We start from the raw sequence: 14,099 nt of genomic DNA on the forward strand, positions 1-14,099 counted from the left end.
GTCTCGTTGTGATAATGTTTTCATAGAATGAGCAAGAAGAGACTTCTCTTTCTAAATGGACTGAACAAGGTTATTATGGAAGTGGTAAACAGACTGAACATCTTAAGGGTTGTCTTTTTACATTGTCAGTGGGAGAAGGGAGGAAGGTGGGGGGAGGAGGAGAGTTCTGAAGGTGGTATAATTTTTTTTTTCCCTCTTTCAAGTCTGTTAATAAACTTCTTTATATTCTTTCTAGTTTGGTGCTTGCTTTGCATTTCTCCTAATTCTTATCTCACAGAAGATAAACAGTAATGAGTATTTTAGACCAAAATACACTACACTAAATTGGTGTTTCTGCCCGGTTACAAACCCAACCCGTGACAAAAGGGCATGCAAGCTTGGTTTGCTGGTCCCAAAGAGGGCAATCCACTGACTCAAATTGCCGCTCTGCACCTGATGCTGCAACCCCTTTTCGTATCCTTCTGCCCTGCAATTTTCTCCAAACTTTGAACTTCTCCTTCTGCACTGCAGTTGTGCTCCTTCTTGGGATTCACATCTGTGACTCTCGCGGGCATCGCTGTATGTGAAGCACTCTTTCCCCTACCGCGGGTAGAAAAACAGGTTGTCTTTTCCACTGACAGCCTGTGGTTTCTCATTCATAAAAAAAATTTTTTCCTCACATCTGAGAGGCTCACTTGTAAATAGCTTATCAAGTGACTAATTTAAGGCACCTGTGGGTAATCTCTGCGAGCTTTCTTCATCACTTGGAAATTGCGACTGGTTATTCCTTAGTCACTCTACAGGAACAGAGAAAACATTTAGACTGACATGACAAAATTTGCCTAGGAGACGTCAGTGGGTTATTCACGCGTGGTTAGGGACAATGAGGTGGGGTGGCACAAACCACTTCGTCTTTCATGCGGGGAGGGAAAAATCAGAAAATAATTGATGATGCTTTATTAATGATGGACGTGGGCTACAAGTTTCACCTACAGCAATAAAACCGCCAGAGTGTATTCTGCTGTTTACTACTGCTCATTGAATCTTTAGAAGAAACAAGCAAACAAAAGTCCCCCCCTCCACCATGGCTACTTCAAGGAAGTTACTTCCATCTCATCAGCTTGTCTGACAGCATGGCCAAAACAACTTAAATAAGCAGCACTGGGAGAAAATGGAAGGAAAAACCTTCATTGTTTAATATTAACAAGTGATGTACGCCATGAACCCCAAACTCTGTTATTATGTCAGGAGAGTGAAAGACTTTCTGAGGTCTTGAATGGAAGAAAAATAATATTTTATTATATATGAAGAAATGTAATTGATTAAAAGGCTGTTTGAAAAGCAAAAACCTGTTCACACCTAGATATCTTAGTATCTATAGTATCTACAAGATCTACATGCACCTTAATATCTATATATAACCTCATTCATAATTTTTGTTTCACTCTTTTCTCTGCAACTCCAGCTGCTAGAAACTTTGCATCCAGCTTTCTTCAAGTGGATTTTTTTTAATGTGCAAAATACAGCAACATGCTGAAGCATACAGATAAGACCCAAACCCCCCAGGCTCCTCTACTCACCCATGGTCACTCCTCTTCTACACTCTTCTTCCTCAGGTTGCCTCTACTTCTATACACCCTCTTTCACTAAACAGAATTAAATTTGTATTTTCTCAGGTTTCTATCTCTGACGATTCAAAAATCAGGTAATGGTAATCATATAGCTGATATTATTTTAATATCCTAGAGTAACCAACAAAACCCTAAAAAGGGCATCATAACCTGGGATGAGAAGGTGGGGCACTCTGGGGATATCCAGAGTCAATGGCCAAGGAGCAGGGAGATGTGCATGACCCTTTTATGGGCTACACATGAAAAACCTCCCTGGCAATGCCCATGCTGCAAGGAGAGGAGCCAGGAGCCAGGTAAGGAGTGGGCTGGTTTCCGTCTGCAGGGCTTTGGACCAGATATACCTCAGTATAAATTGTGAGGGGCCTGCAACCTTCAGAAATAATTTACCAGAAGTGAAACATCTGAGACTTCTCATCTGCCTTAATTCTGTTTCAAAATTCATTCAACCCTTTCCTCTCACAGAACTCGACGCTTGCCTGCAATTTGTCATTCATCTCACACAAACACTTTGTGACCAGGCAGTTCTTGCAGGTTTCCTTTCAACTATGGAAACGAAGCCCCTTATTCTTCAGCTGTGGCTCCATTCAGCTCTGTAATACTTTACAGAACTAGAAATGATGCAATGGCCCTTCAAAGTCAGCCTTCCATGGCTCCTACCAGAGATTTTTCAAGATCCAACTGGATAAAGCCCTAAGTAGCCTGGTTTGTGTGCCCTGCTTTGAGCAGGAGGTCAGGCCAGAAGTCCCCAGAGCCCTTGACATCCTCATTTATCCTGTGGACCCCATGGCTGTATGATCATCAATACCTTTCATCAACCCACTCCATCCAACGGACTGAAAAAAACCATTATTCATAATGTTTTGCAATTCAAACCTACTCCTGACATATGTCACCAGCACCTTTATTCCATGATAATCTCCGCCCTCAATCGATGATATTCCATTGCCTCCCTTTTCCCTCTGGCAATGCTCCTCTAGAGCAGTAGACCTACCAACTGCCTTTATGTTTCCAAATCACTCTTCCACTGAAGCCAACAGAATTGGAATGTCAATCTAAATACTGATTTTTTGATGAAAACAGATTTGAGGTGAGACCATTCTCCACACGTGTTCTTGGAAAGTGAGTACTCCACAGCTCAGCAGTTCCTGGTGGCATTTAGGCAGGGTAGCCCCAAGGCACTCATTATTTGCAACATTAAGAAGGTTGGCTAAAGATGAGAGAAGCTGTAAGGTGACCACTGCAACAGCTGTACTGGGGCTGCCATATCCCTCCCATTCCTGTAACAGCCTGCCCAGGCACCCCTTCTCTTGGCAGCCCCACAATTGCTGAGGGGAAGATGACTTGACTTGAGTATCTGGGCTCACTGGCTACTGGGGGCTATTTGGGGAGCATCTCATTAATCACTAGACCAAAAGTCCATGCATTTCGCCTTTGGCTGTGCATCTTTGCAGTGAAGAGTCTGCTCTTGCAGTCTCTAGAAATCGGTGTATGTTGTGGGCACACAGAAGCAGTGGCCAAATAGCCAAATCCAACACAAGTTGCATCATTGTCCAAACCCCATTCTTATTTCCATGTTTCAGGAATCAGTCTTCTAATCTTCTAATCCTTCTAATGCTCTCTAAGGGAAACTATCCCTGTATTTGTCGGGACTTCTTTAGATTGGAGATTAGGAAATATTCTTCTCTGGAAGGGTCACGCACCAGAACAGGCTGCCCAAGGAAGGGGTCAAGTCACCACCCCTGGAGGTGACCTGTGGATTTGGCACCTGGGGACATGGTTTTAGGGTGGACTTGGCAGTGCTGAGTTAATAGCTGGAGTCGATGATCTGAAAGGTCATTTTCAACCTGAACGATTCTATGATGCCATGATTCCATGATTCTATGACTACATTTTAACACCAGGGCTGCAGATGAGAGCAGGAATTTGCTGTAGATGGTTAAGCCTACAGCAGAAATTGTTTATTAAGTGATAACCTCTGCTCTGAAGATTTTTCACTTCAGAGAAAAACAACACTTCAGGGAAACCAGAAAATTGTACATGATCTTGTCTCTGATGGAAATTGTCTTCACTGTCTGTTGCTGTACTATTTACATAACATCAAAACTGCATGTGCAGCTGCTACTTTCCACTAGATCAGTATTTTTCAAGAAGTTGTGATCTAGTGACAATTTTAATGCACAGCCACATATTTTTCATTCTTGCTTTTGCAATAACTGTCCTAAAATATCTTTTTTTTCCATGTAATAAGTCACCGTTTCAAAAAGATCAAAACACTGTGATAAGACAAGCCACGCTGAGCAACAGTGACAACAATTAACTACGTGGGAAATAATTTCCTTCTGAGGATTTCTGTTCACTAAGCAACGATAAATTAACTTGAACAAATAACTGATAGACAGTTTTTCCACTTGTCAGAGGAGAATAGTACCTTAATAAAGGAACTTGTCTATAGTCACATAAGAATTCTGTAATAAAACTACAGACTGAATTAATATTCGATCAGGTTTTGGCTTAATAAAGGTACCTTCATAAAGGAACTTGTCTATAGTCACATAAGAATTCTGTAGTAAAACTGCAGACTGAATTAATATTCGATCAGGTTTTGGCTATACGCCTATCGTTCTCACCCTGAATTTTTTATTTTAATTCTACATTTGTGGCAATTGAATTTAAATAATTCAGTCTTTCTAACCCAACTGCTTATCTATTTCAGTTTCCATCCAAGGAAACTACTTATGAAATATGTTCTAACACTTTCTCCATCAACTGAAGTCAGCAGTTAACTGGGACTAACACTAGTCTTGTTTTCTAAGAGTGACACCTAGAGTCTGATCTGTAAAATTAAAATACACTCCTTCGCTTGTCCGGTTTTAAAAGGCAGCAAGCTTTTGTCCATACTTATCATTTGAACTGACAGTTGAGTATTTTTAATACCAATTATCTTGGTATGTTTTTGTGACGATTCAAAGCAATATTTGTTGTTAGGTAGCCTGCATATGGCATGTATCACTTACCGCAACACTTTTGCATTAAGTAAAGTCCTTCATTTTGCAGATGCTGTATTTTGCCTTTCACTCAGGAGTGTTTAACTGGTTTGCAAATGTGATTTTCATTACCTTATGAAGGGATGCATCATGCCCAGAGGTACTCTCATTTTATAGAAAAGGCAACTAAGAATCCGCAGTGTCCCAAGCCATATGGAAAATGAGGGCTAAAATATGCAAATCCTAAGCTTTTATGCCATAAAATGACTTGATTTCCTTGTCAGATGAATGGAGGCTGAGCCTTGCTGCAGGCTGACCTCAAACCCTGCTGCAGGAGGTCTGCTGGCTGCCCAGACCCACTGCAGGGCTGACCCCAGGAATGCAGCATGGCAGAGAAGGTGCTACTTGCCCTTTTCGAAGTTCATCTGTCTCTTCATGCCTTCATGTGTCACCCACTGACTGGATGTGCAAAATTTCCACAAGAAAAGTCTTTGGCAACCTGAACCACCTGAAACCATTGCCCATGGATCTCCCCAGTTAAACATGGCAGTTTTTCTGCTTGCAGGTGTCACTGTCTCCCTTCTGAGGCAGAGAAGCAGCAATCCCTCCAACTCCCACAGACACAGGGCTCCCAGATCCCAGATACTGCTCCCTGCCATCAGCAAGTACTGGACAGTTATGTCTGATGAAGGCTGGGGAGGCCATGACCATGGTCAATTTTCTATTCCATACACCAGAGTTTGGACAAAAAACACTAAAACTGAACGCAAACCTGAATTTCAAAAACAAATGGGCGAGCTGTGTGAAAAAATCCATGAAAAGGGACATTGTGTTAATTAAAAATTAAATTACATGCTCAAAAAAGACCATGACATCAAATTTTCCACTGTCCCTCTAATTAACCATTTTGTCTTCAACTGAAAAAAAAGGTTTTTTCGTAGCAACCCCCTTGTATTAGTTAGACATTCGTCATGACACTGCAAGCTGATGTTGAATATTGACTCCACCGGATGGTGGGACTATGATGTAGTTGAAAGACATTTTGGAAACCATTCCCATCTACTTCCATAAACCTCTCACAAATAATTTTACAATCCTAGTCAAAGCAATCCATTTATTGTGTTTTCTGAATGTCTGATCTCATGTAGATCATGTGACATCTAAAGGTCATGCTTGGGTCCCAAAACAAAGCTTCTACATTAATTGTGTATTTTTATTAGGGATCAATTATTACCTTAAATTAATAATAAAGATAATCAGTATATAATTATTTTTCCTATTTACATGTAGATTGGCTTGTGTATACAGTTATATATCTGCAACCACAAACCCCAAAAGAAATATAGCTTAGGGGTGGGATTTTCCAAAGTGATCCTCGTTGCTTTGAGCTGTACTCACACGGGGCCACAAGCCGTGGCTAGCTCATGCCCACAGCACGTGGCACATTGTGTCTGGTCCGCAAGGTAGCAGATTCCACGTTGTGCTGGCGTGGCGTGTTCGGGGGCCGCCTGCGAGACAGCAGGCAGGCAGGCAGGATGGGAAGCACAGCAGGCTGCTGTAACTGCTCCAGAGGCAGAACAGGCAAAGCTGCTGTGCCAGGCTAACTGCGAAAGCTTATGAGAACCCCTCTTTATGCTGCTGTGTTACAGAGGATGTCCTTCCATGGGACAGAATTACTGCCAGACACATTGTACATCCAGCTCTCAGTTCATTTTCAGGCCTTTTGGGTATTGATCTGTTCTTAGCACAGAAGCAGCACGTTGCTTGTCACATCCTCATTCTTCATATGATGGTTTGTATGTAGGCCTGAATCCAGGGAAGGAGAATGTCCAGCTCATGGATGGCCTTGTAGATTCCCTTATCTCCAAGCTGTTGAGAAGACCAAGGCATTAGAAAGAAACTATCTACAGCCCTTGAACAATGCAGTGGGGAGCCAGCATCTCCTGCTCTTACCTTGAGAAACATTCTCTTTAATTTCTTGACTGCAGAAGTTAACCTTGTGGATGGAGCACACGGAAGCTGAAGGACAAAAAAAGCCCAAAGATGCTGATATAAAGACATAGTGATGAGGAAGAGTCCAGCCCACAGTGTGGCACTGTAGGGCTACCAGTAAAATGTGTGATCTCAGCATCATTTCAGCATCTCCCAATACTTCAAACATGTTCTTTTACCTGCATGCTTCCTGCCAAGTTGACTTCACAACACACAAAATTGGTACTATGAGTACCTCTAAGTTTTCTTATTAAGCACTTTCTATCTATACAGGAATCTTCGTTTAAGTTGCCATTACACCTTTTTCACATTGTAGCCTAGCTCTAAGACTCAAGGCCCTTTAACTCTAAACCCTCAGAACCTCTGAACCTGAGAGAAGGCAAGGCTAAGGATCAAAGGCCGTTGCAAAGTACAGGGAGCAATTTTGCACATTTCTGCAAGACCTTCAAACGTTTATAAAGTTAATTTATGTTTTTCTCTGTTGCCCTGCCTGTTTGTCCACTGTCTGACTAACTACAGGCTGGAGGGCTTAGTTCTTTCCTCACCATTTATCTCTAGCAGCTCAGCACTGGCCATCCAAAGCTGTTCCAGCTGGTGTTTTATTTGAGCTGTCAGACTAAGCTTTCTGAGCAACATGGCTTGCTGATCCTTATCTACCTGGGTTTTCAAAGGGAAAGATACATTCTTTCAGAGGAAAAAAAAATGGAAAAATCTGATGTTTTCCAATCTACAGACAAGGGTAACCATGTTTGAAAAGGGAAAAGATAAAGGTCCTCACCTCAACTGGTGTAAGGAAATTACTCCACTGAAATGAATGATTAGTTCTTTTGTATCTTACACACAGTACTTTAAAAAGGAGTACAAACATTTTCAGGTTACCTTTTGTGCTTCCCAAAGTCACCTCACATTATGAAAGTGGGGAAAAAAAGCAAATCTTTAAAAGAGAGTGTAAATAAAATAAATGTTTTAAAATCTTCTAACCAGGGCATTTCTTTTTGACTTGGACCTTTTTTTTTTAATTATCTCCATCTTGTATGATGCAGATTTCCACAAAATATAATTTGGTAGCAGAACTGACCTTAAATGAGTATGTTGGCTTTAGTCATGATACACATTACAAACTCTTATCTTCCTGCATATACTGAAAGTAACTAAATGAGCTAGCCAGCAAGTCTGAGTATTGCAAACAATACTCAAAGTCAGCTTGAGGTCTACAAGCTCTGCCTAAAATGATAGAGAAATATTAAAAGTTCTGCAAGGAATATATTGTCCTTCTTCACTCCATTCAAATATGAGAAAACACTTCCACAATCTGCTGCTGATATAAGAACATAAGTCCAACCTCAGAAGCAACTTCACACTGCTGTCAGCAATGCTGACCAGGGCACTTGAGCAAGTAAAGAGGTCAGTGGTGCTCCAGGTGGATGCTCCAAGTACCCAAGGAAAAATGTCTGCTCCCTTTACCTTGCAGTCATAGTCTAAATGAAAAAGTCTGACTTTACTGCAGAAAATTAGTTTAGAGGTTTTCAAACTTACGTATTTCTAAAAAACTGAACTTGGGCCCCTGTATAATTGGAAAATATTAATGCCTCCTTGTTTGGACAAAACCAAGCACTGGTAGGGTGAGAATCATAATGTTGTAGTATAATGTCTTTGAAAGTGGTTGGCAGGCAAATATTGTTAGGACTTTCAGGTAGCACACATGCCTCTAGCTGGCTGAATTACAGCCCGAGTTTGTGAGACAATATAGGGCAAATACATATATAAAGGTATCACTGTTTCCCTTAGTTGTACAGACAACTTTATTCTTGAAAGGTAACAAATCAATTAGGTAAGTATGTTGTCATGGTGGAAATCCTTTCTGATAAACATCTTATAGCTCAGCTAGATAATAACAACTGAAGAGCTTATGTACGCGGATGAATGAGTGTTAATTTACTGAGGAATAATGTGATGAAGAAATCTCGAGTTTGGTATTAGCAAGGGATCCATTACTTCCCTCTATTCACAATTTCTATTATTCTTTCACATGGTTTTGTATTGCTGGGTTTGAATTAACACAAACATTTCAAAAAATGTTAGTTTCCAGAAATGAGGTGTCTCCTAGAAAATCATGACAAGATACCATTTCTCAAAGAACTGTTGTTTGTCTTCTAGGGAAAGTCTTATCTCCCTTAGCAGCACTTTGTAAGACCCAAAAATGTAAATTGTTATGCTTAGACTTCTTTTGGGTAAAACACTGGCACTAATTATGAAAAAGAATGCAGGAGTGCAGAGAAATCTGCAGCATTTTGTCTCCATACAGCACAGAAACAAGTGCATTACTAAGCTATCCAGCAAGCCACAGTCACTGGATATTCTGAATTCAGTCACAGTTGACAGTCTAAACTCCTCAGTGTGTACTGACACTTGTATAGAATATGATTGCTTTTCCAGACAGAATGAAATGTCTATAAAGCATATTATACCATCTGAAATTATGTTATGGAGTTCTGGAATTATAGCATTATCTGAAATTTTGACAGAAACAAATAAACACAGCAGTATGATCACAGCAGACTGCTGTGAATAATGGCTGTAAATTCCAACCGTTTAACATGGTTTTAAATACAGAACCTGAAAGCTGGTGGAGTTTTCTCCCATTGAGATTTGAATCTTTTTACATTATGCAAATATCCCAGTCGAGTTCTGACCTATAACTCTGCAAAGCAATCTCTGAAGCTGTTTGTTTTTGCATTGCAAATATTTTTGTGCATGTAGAACCACTGTCCTTCTCTTTCATGCTACTATGCAGTTCAGATTAGACAAAGTTTCAATTAATTTAATTAATTAATTCATTGACTTGCCATCCTGCTCTCACTTTTTCAAATCACTATAGTTGTTTGCCTGGATATTCACAGCTATATTTCACCCTAAGTCAGGCTCCACTTTCTGGGACTGTGATTTGTGAGGACTGCAGGTTTAGGAGAGAAAAAAAAAATATCAACAGGATATTAAGATACACCCTGTTGCTGTTTGTTTAGATACACCCTTAAAAATTAGATGAGAAATTGCCAAGAAGATGATGGCATCATCTTAGCATCCTGCCTGGTATGTTGGCAAGTATATTTGCACAGGCAAAAGTGTGCTCTAACTGCTATCCTGTTGTTACTTAGGCAGAGTTGGTAAAAGTGCCTCTTCTCTGGGGTACATGGAGACATTTCACCAGTGGTCAGCATCACTCTGACAACCTGCTCTAACCGTGAGCACAGCTGACACATGGGATCTGCTCCCGTGTGCTTCATAATTGTGGTGCCTGCTTACTGATGAGACGCCACCAGTTCTTTCAAAATTCAGTATGGAGGAGCAGATGTGACATGTGTGTAAAGATTACATACATGCAGAGGGTATGCTGTTGAAGAAGGAAAGCATTACCACTGTTACATTACAGCAACTCGAGGAGCAACATTTCTCCCTGTGATCACCCTGTCTCTTTGCAGTTTTGGTGATGAGAGGGCAGCACAAGGTGATATCATCAGTAGGGAAGTGGCTTGTCTCCATGGGATCTGCACCACCTTGCACACTCCCCACAGGATCACTCTGGGAGAGAATGAATGGTGTTAAACTTCCTGGGCCCAGTGGGGAAGCCCTCGTCAAGTTAGGTCCCCTGTAGCATGGGACACACCATGACTCTGAATCACCCTCTCCCTCTCCATCTGCTGAAAAACTGAGATGGAGCCCTTCCCTAACTTTTCAGACAGACAAAGTTAGCTTAGCTCTCAGGAATATACTCACACAGGCATCCATGTTTGCTTGCAGGACCTGGAAGGCACTAATAAAGTACAACTTGTCACTTCCTACCTCAAGACGACAGAAGACATTTTTCACATAGAAGGAGAGGAGCTGATCTCGAACACTGCAGTTTGTCTGAAAACAAATCAAGTAATGATTTGACGAATGAAAACCTCATAAGTCAACTTTGGCCTGAAATTTCATCCTCATAAAAAGCATGCATGTTTAGAAAGCAATCAATGAAACCATTTTTGTGAACTTTAGTATCCCACTGACCTTCTTCCTTCTGTTTTACACAGCTGAATGTAACTCTGTGCTTTCTGAAGGAATAGCAGGAGGGTACTGTGCTGGCAGGCCAGGAGTATTGGCTACACATGAGCAGAAGTGACAGCAACGAATGTACTTAATACACAAAGAATAAATGGAAGATAAATTGAGGAGTTAAGTCAGATCATCTGGGTCATTGTGGGTGTCATTTTTCCATTCCTCCACATCAGTGTCCCATGACATTTGATATGCTGCAGGGTATCCGGCCCATCCCCAATTGCTGCCCCAGAAACGACCAGTCATCCTGTCAACTCTGTGTCATATCTGCCTGACCTGTGGGTTCTCCTGGACACCTAAAGGTATTTCAAATGACTATATGACTATTTTTAGGCAATGGAATGAAGTATCAGGTGTGAGATTCCCATCAGGAGGGTAATGCAGCTGCAAATTACGCCACTCAAATGTGAATGTCTGTTTGTGGGTCCCACAGCCAAGTGAGGAGCCTTCACTCCCAAGGTAATTGGTGAAATCCAAGGGACATCAAAGGCCAACAGGTCTATACTTAAGGTATATGCTATACTTTATCTTAAAGATAAACCAACTCAGTTGCCCCTGCTGACTAGATCTCTGCGTGAAGAAAACTATAATATCTCACACACTTCCAGTCACTTACAATTAGACACCCAAGGTTTGTTTCTCACTCCCATGCTGAATTGCACTGGGAACTCTGACATCCCTCTTGCAGTGCACCTGCAGAAGTCTAAGCTCAAAGCAGCTCCTTGGGTGTCTCAACTCCCTGCAGCATCCTCGGGCTATCCATGGTACTGCACACCCTCAACAGAAGGTGCCTCAGCTGTGGGACAGTGGCAGTGGCTCTGGCCCTCCTGTGAGGGCTGGTGCCTGAAGATGTTGCTAGGAGGCTCACATGCAGCCAGAGCTCACAGGAGGAGTGAGTGCTACCACAAGCACACTCCTCCCTGACCAACAAGCACCCTCACCCCAACTTCCCTGGCACATCACGACTCCAGCTGCCTAGAAAGAAGTGCCTCCAGGCAGGCTTTCCGAATCCACCTATTTTCCCCCATACCATGATCAACTGTCCCTTCATGTCCCAGGGGAATACCCCTCTCTATGCAACAGAAATAACACTCTTCCTCTAAGCAGAAGACTTTATTAAGAAGATGGCTTTCATAAATGTCTTTCCCGATTAAACACAAGTGATTTTTACATCAGCTGTCATTGCTTTTGATCACATATTCCTGTTTCTATTGACCAAAGGTAAATTAAAGAAAATAGAAAACCAGTAGTGTAAATCTTACCATAAACATCATTTTTGTAGTCTTTTTAAGCAGTCTTGTGGTCTTGATGAGATCCTTCTGTAAAATATAATGTGCTAGTATTAATTAATCCGAGCAGAGGAAGGGACACAATATCAAGTCTGGTTTGTACAAAATTCTGTAATAATAATATTAATCTTCTTCATCATCTTCAGATGTAGGACGAGGACTCAGTGAATCTGTGTTCCAATCCTAGGCTAACTACAAATTTTTTTCATGGCAAACTCATCCAACCTCTCTATGCATCTTCTATGCATCATTTTTTCCCATCTTTACAAAAGGAGTAGCTGCATTACCCTATCTCTAAGGACCATAGAGAACATTCAACTTATTAAAGTTTCCAGAAGCTCAGTAATTAAACTAATAAAGAAGCATCTATAAATAAAATAAACTTTTTCAACTAGTGGGATCAACTTACAGGAACAGATGATTTTAAACTAGTTGCCTTGATATACAGGTTCTCTGTCAGCTGGGAGAGGAGTCCTTTTCGGCAGGTATGTTTTCCTGTAGGTGACTTTTTGCCTTCCACGGCAAAAAGACAAAGCAGAAATAAAAAATGCCCAGATCTGAAAATAGAACATACTTTCATCTTCGCTCCCAGATCTTCGAGCCTCTACAGTCACAGTAGCATGTGTGATGCAGCCAGACTGGTTAGATGACAGAGGTTAACCTAATTTTGTTAACCCTCAAAGTAGCTTCTTCCCCGAGATGCTCACGTAGATAACCTATTGCTCATGTGGTGGCTGATCGGTATTTTTGCTGTGCTTTTTTATACATCTTGCTCCACTTTCAACAAATTTGACCACAATCATCTGTGACGTTTTTCTAAACGATATCTCCATATTTACTGGCAGCAGGGTCAAGGTTTCCAAGAAAGAAGAACTTCCCTATCATGTGAGAAGTCTTCTTTCATTTAAGTAGTGGTCAAGTGAGGAAAAGGTAGTTGAGTGTTAGTTTAGTTTTGTAATAAAGTATGCTAAATGCATGTTTGGGGGGTTTTTTTATTTTTCCACAAAACCTTGTGGCAGCACTTTTCTGAAAGGTAATGTCCCAGAGAAGAAAAAAAATCTTTCCTAATTTACCCTGAAAAGATTAGAAAATCTGTTATCTATAAGGAAGCTGGACTGCCCAGCATTTAAAACTTCCCCGTTCAGTTTTTTAGAAGAGCATTTTTTCCAGGGTATAGCATCTAATAGCAAAGGTGTTTCCTGTCTATTTTAAATTCTGTAGTCTTTTTCCAGGGTACTTTGTCCCAGTAGGAGCAGTAGGTTGTTTAGTGTGAAAGGGAGGACTCCAGGGAGGGCTCTGTGGGAGGACTAGGGCATCCTTGGCTATCAAGTCACTCTAAAAGCTCACTGAGAGCCACAGGCACTGGGAAATAATGTGCAGGACCCCAGCATACCCATCACAGAGGTGGTAACAGTAAAACCATAGAATCAGATGACCACTCTTCTACAAAGGTGGTGAAACAAAGATTGGGCAATCTGTGTCTCTGGCCTGTTTCCAAGACAGCCAAATGCTGCAAGTTTCTCAGGTACCACTCCAGACATGCAAGAACATCACTGCAAGGATAGATTTGGAAATCATGAAGTAACCCCAACAATGTGAGGCTGTTAAGCCAAGGATGGTTTTAACTCAAATGTCAAGATCTTGGAACTGGCTGATGTATGTGCAAGAAGACAAAGAAAGCAGGTTTTGGATAAGCAAAATATTTCCTTGATACCTTGATTTTTTTTTGGAAGTAAAAGCAAGCCCTTGAAATATTCATAAAGGACAGAGTTTTTTACTCCTTTTATGTTTCAAAAGAAACAGAGAAGACTTTAAACAGATCAGAGAAAGTGGTTTAAACTGCAATGACTCAAAGTGACCATGATCTGTCAGATCAGCAGCAGAGCTGTTCGTCCCTCTATGGTGCCACCAGCATGCCTGTGCCTGGACATGTGTCAGCTCTGGGAGGAAGAAAGGTGAGACAAGCTGGGTAACGAACTCACCTCAGCCTTGATCCCACTGACCATTTACACAGACAAGCACACGTGCAGCCTCCAGGCCAAACTTGGTTCACATCCAGCTTCAAGGATCCCACTTGTAACAGCTCTGGGAAATGCATTTTTCCACAGAACCACCTACACATCACATTC

General features: G+C 41.3%; 1 protein-coding gene across 1 annotated transcript; it reads right to left on the reverse strand.

Annotated features, from left to right (window-relative positions):
- Positions 1-6,376: 6,376 nt before the first annotated feature.
- On the reverse strand, positions 6,377-12,550 carry IL26 (interleukin 26). Its single transcript, XM_019279791.1, has 5 exons — positions 12,380-12,550; positions 11,944-12,000; positions 10,361-10,492; positions 6,548-6,613; positions 6,377-6,463 (listed from the first exon to the last, which is right to left on the reverse strand). The coding sequence occupies exons 1-5, from the start codon at positions 12,548-12,550 to the stop codon at positions 6,377-6,379; spliced, it is 513 nt and encodes a 170-aa protein (XP_019135336.1).
- Positions 12,551-14,099: the final 1,549 nt, after the last annotated feature.

This window comes from Corvus cornix, chromosome 1A (assembly GCF_000738735.6).
Source record: "Corvus cornix cornix isolate S_Up_H32 chromosome 1A, ASM73873v5, whole genome shotgun sequence".
NCBI classification, from domain to species: domain Eukaryota; kingdom Metazoa; phylum Chordata; class Aves; order Passeriformes; family Corvidae; genus Corvus; species Corvus cornix.